The following is a 7,883-nucleotide window of genomic DNA, read 5'->3' as shown; positions in this document are numbered from 1 at the left end:
ACTACTATAACTAATAATAAGAAGTTAATTAAATTAATATAGACGAGAACAAGACACACACACACACACACACACACACACACACACACACACACACACACACACACACACACACACACACACAAAAATAAATGTAAAATAGTGGAATAGCTGTAAAAACTGACTGCAAAAACATCCGTTCTTGTTAAAACATCTCCAAGCCAAGTAAGCGAAAAAAATATTTCGTTTTTTTTCATTCGTACACTACTAATACCAAGTGTATCCAATTTGTAAACGTCTTCTAATTTTTTCTCGAGAATGGGATAACTGAAACATGTAATATATAAAAGACGTCTTAATATAACTTTACAGGTTAAAAAAACCGTTGCAAGTGACATATTTATTATATATTAACGCATGCACATTGGAAAAAAACATTGCATATATCATATATGTAACTTTTTTCACTGTGTCAAATTTGAATCAATATAGAAGGTTTTCTTGTTATATTTTTGTGAGATAATTACATAGGATTATTCTACTTCGTTAAAAATAATATAAAAAAAATATAACTTTTAAAAATTATTATAGAAAAATTTTAATGTTTTTAAATAATTCTTCAAATAATGGTTTCCATTAAAATTAAAGTTAAAATTGATAAAGGAGCATAAAAGCTATTGCAAAGTAATAATGCAATTATGTATATATTAAATCACTTTACATGTACGTAGTACTAAAGAGACAAAGAAAATAAAGCTTAAATTAAGCTATGTATCGACAAAGAATCCTTTCTAAACAGACATACAATTGATAATAATAATGATATAACAATTTGTAATAAATATTTTAATTGTAGACGATTAGTAACAACGTAACATATATTTAAGTAGCGTTGAAATTCTGTTTAACGTTGATACTGAAGATAATCAGATGCATGTTCGAAATGTTTATCGATGTATACATGTAAAATGATTAATATATATATATAAAATTTCATTGTTACCTTGTGATAGCTTTTATGATCTTTTAATGATCAATTTAGATTTTAATGTTTTCTTTTATTTCAATTTAAAAATGTAACATTTTTTCGGGGTAACATTATTCAATTGTGCATCACTTTTCTCAAATTATGATTATCATAATTATTATAATTTTAGTAAATGAAAAATAACATTACATTCTGATGTCATTTTAAAAATAAATTAAACTAAACATTGATAGATAAATTTCATTTTTGTACAAAATATGAACAATGCAAAGAATCATTTTATATTTTCTATAAATAAAAATGATCAATTAATATTAATTTGAGCAATTTGAAAAATATTTTATAACATTATGACTTTCAAACTCATATATTTTTTTATATTGACTTGCATAATCCCTATAAACGCAAAATATTCTTAAAATGTTATATAAATATTATTGGAAAAAATTAAAATAATATTATAATATTTCGAGAATATTTTATAATATTTTTTAATATTATGAGAATATCTTATAGATACATTATATCCACTTTACATAATATCCTTGGTATTATGCCTTTAATATCACTGGAATATTATTAAAATACTTATTAATATAATTTTTATATAAGTGCAATTTGCATATTTTATATAATAATCATACAATTATAATATTATCAAGAGTGGATATATAACCATTTATTTCAAGAATATTATTTAATAATGTATAATTTTAGTAATATTATTTAAAAGTTTTACATTTAATATTCTAAGAATATGCTTAAAATAATACTTAATAAATAATATTATGTGCTTATAGGGATTGCGTAAAAAAAGATGAATAATGATATACGATCACATTGAATTGTACGTATACATTCACATTTATGTTCCCGAGTAAGGACAAGAAATATCACAATTTCCGCATTCTGCGTAATGCTTACAAAACACAAAGTTTCATGAAACTGATGGAACGCTTTATTGATGCCAAAAAAATCGAGAATGTTGCAAACTTCTTTTTTGATAGTTGAGGTGTTATATTTATGTTATATAACATTACATTATATTACCAAAAATTGAAATAATCCACAACCGCAAGGCGGAGAAAATATATTCAACATCTAATAAAAAAGTAAAAAAGTAGTAAAAAGAAAGGATAATAATTTGAGAATGCAACATTTTTTAAAAATCTGTTTTCTTTCCTATAACAATTTGTTTTTATTGATTATTTTAAATCTCATCATGCGATATATATACTCGTAATACAATTAATCATAATTAAATTTTTTTTATGGTTACGTTTCTGTTTTATTGTGCATATTTGTTATTATATATGTATGTATATGTAAAAGCAGACACTATTTTGTTATTTGCTATCCCTTGTATACATTATATATATTTTTAATTATTATTATTTTCATAATTAATTATAAGTAATGACGGAGATTAAAGAAAACAGAAAAACTAATAGACATTAATTGATTTTTTAATTTACTTGAAATAAACTTCTTTTTCCTTTCTCTCATATTTTTTAAATATGTATGTGTATTTATTTATTTATTATATGTATATTATCACGTACATGTTCAGATTTATTGCAAGAATTGCATTATATTATCAATTCACAAGTCTAATCAATTGTATCACTTTATTATTTGTTATGAGAAAGAAAAAAATACGTAATATATAAAGAACATAAATCAATAAAACACAAAAACTTAAATTATCTTTCGATAGGCGTAAACAATGTATAGGAATATATTTGTAAATAATAATCAGTTAAACTAAAGTGTTGCTTCAAAAAATATTTTTAGGAGGTTTAAATTATCTTTTACACTGTATAAAAGACTCATCTTTTCTCTATCACTTTGAAGGAGACAGGGGTATAATAAGGAAATAAACAAAAATACATTTAATAACGGAATGTAAAAGATATTGTACAGAAATTTTAATTATTAATTATTTTGACCATGCATGTCTGTGTATAGCATTATCAGAAGCATGTTTTCACAGGGATTTGTCTAGGAAAATCACAGATTTCTAAACTATCTTCGCATTCTTTCTCTCTATGAAAAGGATATAGGCAATTACGATATAGGCAATTAAATCAATTTAGAAAATATCACTCCCATCAACAATTCTTAGATTGTTGATACCTCAACGAATATAACTGTTATGTTTATAAAATGGTCTTAATCTCGTACTGTTGGCCAATAGGGAAAGAAAAATATTCTGAAATCAATTACATGTCGTTAAATTGAGATATTATTCCTCGATAAGCATACTTATTTTTAATCATCAACTGTATGCTTTGATTAACTTATCTACCGCGCGGGATAAAAATACTATCCACTTCATACAATATTTTATCGTAAATGCAATTTGTAATATAATTCAAAATTTTTTGTTTTTTATCAAGTGTTTTCTCCCAAGCGAAATCTGGGATAATCTGAAGGAAAGTTACTCAGATATTGTAGTTTGTTATAAAAGTAATAATAAAAATATTTTGAATTAGGAAAATTTAATACAATCTCTCAATAATTCGATGAACTTGCAGCGGCGGTTGCACTGATGATAGAATATTCAATTATTTTCCTTGCGTTTTGCTTTATTCACCAAGATCGTTAAAAACGTTTGACCAAAGTTTGTGCGAACGGCACGCTCTTTTAGATTTTGTAATTTTATTTTGGACGGAATCTTTTGAGAATTCGTTCCGTCTAATGAATGATAGTAAATTCTTTAGCACGCGCAATCACAGGCGCAACGACGCACGCGTTTTTCGCGACGATGCAGGAAGACTTCATCTGGTACGGAACGTACGGAACGTGGTTGCACATCTGTAAATAGACAGATAAATATTAATAATATACTTGAATTCTCTAATATTAAACTATTATATATATATATATTTAAGTTCAATGTTTTTTTTATCTCATATTTTAATTATTTTATTTATAACAAACAATTATTAAAAATAAATTAAGAGTAAAAATATAATCTAAGAAAAAAAAGAAATTTTAAGAATGTAGAAATTCGAATTTAGAGCAAATAAACTTTTATTTACAATGTGGGCGGGATTCCTCCTCTTGCATAGATTGCTGTTGCTGTTGTTGTTGATGTTGTTGTTGCTGTTGCTGTTGCTGTTGCTGCTCCTGCTCTTGTTGCTGTTGAATACTTATCATATGTACCGTCTGTTGCTGCTCTTGTTCTCGATGTTCAGGTTGTTGTTGTTCAGTGGACTGGCCATCAGTTACTTCAGCATGTGCTTCTACTGGTACCTCCAAAGACTTGACCGGTCTCAACGCAAATCTTGGAATCGGGAAAGCACGACCTTCTACAACCTAAAATTTCAGAAATCCATTAATTATTGATTATTTTATTAAAATAAGTCACATAAAGTTATATCTGTTTCAAAAGAAAAAAATAAAGATAAAATTTGTCAAAATGGTTATTCAAATTTTCTCCGAAGAGTCTCAAGTTTACATAATTTTATCTTCAGAAAATAAATCTCTGAGCAAAAGATTGGCAGCGGTGGGATTCGAACCCACGCCTCCGAAGAGACTGGTGCCTTAAACCAGCGCCTTAGACCGCTCGGCCACGCTACCAGTTACCTTCTTTTTCAGAAATGTTCAATCATCGATTCTAATTTATGTCTATATATTTAATCTACATAATAATCTACATAATAATCTACATAATAATCTACATAATAATCTACATAATAATCTACATAATAATCTACATAATAATCTACATAATAATCTACATAATAATCTACATAATAATCTACATAATAATCTATATAATAATATATATAATAATATAATATATATAATATATAATAATAGTAATTTAATTCTGAATTTTATTTAATATCTATCATTAATAAAAATGTATTTCTAGACATATCTTTTGTATTATATGATTTTGAGATGTTTTTTATATTATATAATTTTTTGAACATTCATATTGTTATATATATAAATAAATAATATACATTATTTTTAATCCTGACGTAATAAACTATATATAATTTATTATTTAAAAAATTTATTTATATATTATAATTTATTATTTAAAAAAAATCTAATAAGAACATTCTTTAAATAGATTTTATATTAATTTTAAATTAATGATTATTAAATAATCTTAATTATCAATGTTGATGTATACATATATGTATGAATATATATGCTTTTACCTGATGAATTATGTTGCGGATTTCTATAGGAATAGGGAAGTTTCTTTCTACTTCATCGCTATCATCCTCCGGACCTGGGAAAGGTTTCGCTTCCTGTTGCTCTTCATTGCTGTCCGGGCGTTGACGACCTTCAATGTTTCCATGCTCAATCAAATTTCTCACTTCCACCGGAAGTGGGAATGGTCCTAATGGTATTGGCCGTGCACCTTCCGGAAATGGTTTGAGTTCCTGTTTGCATTATAATATATTTACGAACGTGATACGTTAATGGTGTTTTATACGCCTTAGAATTTTTCGGATAAAGATCTTGTCATTATCCTTGTAATAAAACTATAATCCACATTTTAAGTAAAATGTATTATGAACTGCATCTGTTTATAAAAAATATAATTTCTTCCAAATAAAATGCTTTATCTACAAGACGAATAAACAAGTTACCTCACGACGTGCTCCCTCTGGTACTTGAACCGGGATTGCCCTAGCTTCGCCAGTAATATGTTGAATGATATTCTTAATCTCTAACGGTACTTGCTGAATTATTCTTCTAATTTCTATAGGTATACCCTGGAAGGGAGAGCGTGGCTTTTCAGGCGTAACCTGAGGTGGGGCAGGTGGTCTCTGTTCGGTCTGTGCGATCATCATAGGTGGTATCATATGTTGTATTCTTGGATCTTGTTCTTGCGCCTCGGGTTGAGGAGGAGGCGGTGGCATCATGGCTGGACCTTGTTCCTGGTTATAAGTATTGGGGACTTGTTCTGCCTGCTGCTGATACACCATTGAAATCTGCGGTTCCTGACGAGGCTCTTGAGCCATCGGTCGCATTCCTCTCATCGGATCCATTGGGAAATGACGTAGTTCAATAGGGATCTGACGCATCTCGATCTAAACATATAAATATTAAATAATATTGGCACTGATGTGCTAAATAAATAAATTAATAAATAAATTTTTTTCACGATGATACAATATATAATTCGTTCATGTTTACGTGATAAATAAAACTTACTTGAGGTCCCATCGGATTGTTTTGAGGTCCCATCATGGGCGATTGCGGACCCATTCGAGGTGGTCTCATTTCCATAGTCAACTGAGGAAGGTTACGAAGCTCAGGAGGAAGTACACCCGGCGGGATGTGATTCAATCCTCGTGGGTCGCTAAGCGGCAATTGTTGCATATCGGGAACTTGATACTGAGTGTGTATTTGATATTGATGATAACCAGGGTTAGGTTCCTGGGACTGAAGAGGAATTTGTACAGTGCCTAGGGGCACGATGATCGGGGTAAGCATTTCTTGATCTTGCTGCCTACAATAAAAGCCATGCAATCATTACTTGTTATATTCTATTGTTTTATCTATATAATAATTTACAATTTAAGAATATTTAATTTTATAGCCATGGAGTTAAACAAGATCTTGTTGTGGCATTGTTTATTCATTTTTTTAATATTTTTTAATATTGTAATTGGAAATCTTTTATTATCGTATATCTCATTCGCATTTACAATAAGTAATAATTTAAAAATCATATTATATTAGCTAAATAATTTAAATGTTCTGTAATTTTAATATATTACACTCACTAAATTATCAATTATTTTTTGCAATTTACATGTGTCTCTTTTGATTATTACTTACTCTTGGTTGGGATTGCCTGATTCGCAAAGAATGGCAACTCGTTCGCCACTCAGTCTTTGGAAACGCTGCGGATCGGTACTGTTATCTAAACCGTTGTCACTGGTTCCGTCCATCACCTCGTCGGCTCGTCGTCTTTCAACTACGCAAGAAACTCTGCTACGAGCTTGCTGAATTAGCGTCTAGAAAATAATCAAAATTTAAGATACGATTTACAGGTCAATATTCTTACAAAATTAAGAATTATTAAAAGACTATCGCTATAAGACTATATGTGTACAATATATAATTTTATATAACAATTATCAATAATTATTAAAATACTTATAGAAGAAAATAAAATTTGTTTTTATAAGAATTTGTAATTATAAGAAAATAATATATATTTACGCCTGCAATATCATCAAGATCCAATTGAAGAGGAAGCTTGATGTGCACAGGAGGGAATTCATCATCATCATAATCATCGTCATCATCATCATGATCACCGTTCTCGCTGTCAGATTTCGAATTGTTCTCTCCCTCTTGCGCTTTCATATCCTTAGTATCCGGCTCAACTTCTTTCTTTGCTGGCGTAGCGAGACTTTGTAGAGAATCCTTTGATTCGATAGGCTCCTACAAATAAAATAATTTTTTTTATTTTAAGACATTAGTAATATTTTTAAGAAAGAGATAACTTTTTCGTGTATTTTAATGCTATTGCTGCACATCTTCAAAACATTAAAGAACAAATATATTATGTTATATTAACAAATATATTATGTTAATTAACTTAAGAAATTTATTTTATTTAAATATTTTACATTTACATTTATATATATATATTGTCTATAGATATTATATATCAATAATTAAATCTTATTAGAAAATAGAAAAAAGATTATCATGGATTTATTTATATAAAAGAGATATTGTGTAAAGTTTGCATCTGTATTGATAATTGATTTTTAGAATTTTAATACCAGTAATTTCCTTATTCATACTAAAAATTAGATAGTTATTGATATCACAGAAATAGGTTACATATAAAGTTTTCATTTTTTATCTACAAAAGAGAGAGAGAGAGAGAGAGAGAGAGAGAGAGAGAGAGAGAGAGAGAGTA

The 7,883-nt window shown here is 28.0% G+C and overlaps 1 protein-coding gene and 1 non-coding gene across 2 annotated transcripts in view; both read right to left on the bottom strand.

The window, feature by feature from the left end:
* Positions 1–3,311: 3,311 nt before the first annotated feature.
* Positions 3,312–7,883, bottom strand: part of LOC105617704 (putative mediator of RNA polymerase II transcription subunit 26) — a 21,934-nt gene continuing 17,362 nt past the window's right edge. The window contains exons 2-8 of the mRNA XM_012199259.1: positions 7,172–7,396; positions 6,785–6,963; positions 6,155–6,452; positions 5,587–6,030; positions 5,149–5,376; positions 4,012–4,288; positions 3,312–3,784 (exon numbers count right to left, since the gene is read on the bottom strand). Of these exons, the coding sequence (XP_012054649.1) occupies positions 3,687–3,784; positions 4,012–4,288; positions 5,149–5,376; positions 5,587–6,030; positions 6,155–6,452; positions 6,785–6,963; positions 7,172–7,396 (1,749 nt within the window). The 3' untranslated portion in view covers positions 3,312–3,686. The remainder of the gene's footprint in view (positions 3,785–4,011; positions 4,289–5,148; positions 5,377–5,586; positions 6,031–6,154; positions 6,453–6,784; positions 6,964–7,171; positions 7,397–7,883) is intronic.
* On the bottom strand, positions 4,471–4,552 carry Trnal-aag. Its single transcript has one exon. It is a non-coding gene; the product is annotated as a tRNA-Leu (tRNA).

The sequence above is a fragment of the Atta cephalotes genome (genome assembly GCF_000143395.1).
Source record: "Atta cephalotes unplaced genomic scaffold scaffold00013, whole genome shotgun sequence".
In the NCBI taxonomy this organism is placed as follows: domain Eukaryota; kingdom Metazoa; phylum Arthropoda; class Insecta; order Hymenoptera; family Formicidae; genus Atta; species Atta cephalotes.
The sequence above is the reverse complement of the archived record's forward strand: the minus strand, read 5'-3'. Positions and strand labels throughout refer to the sequence as shown.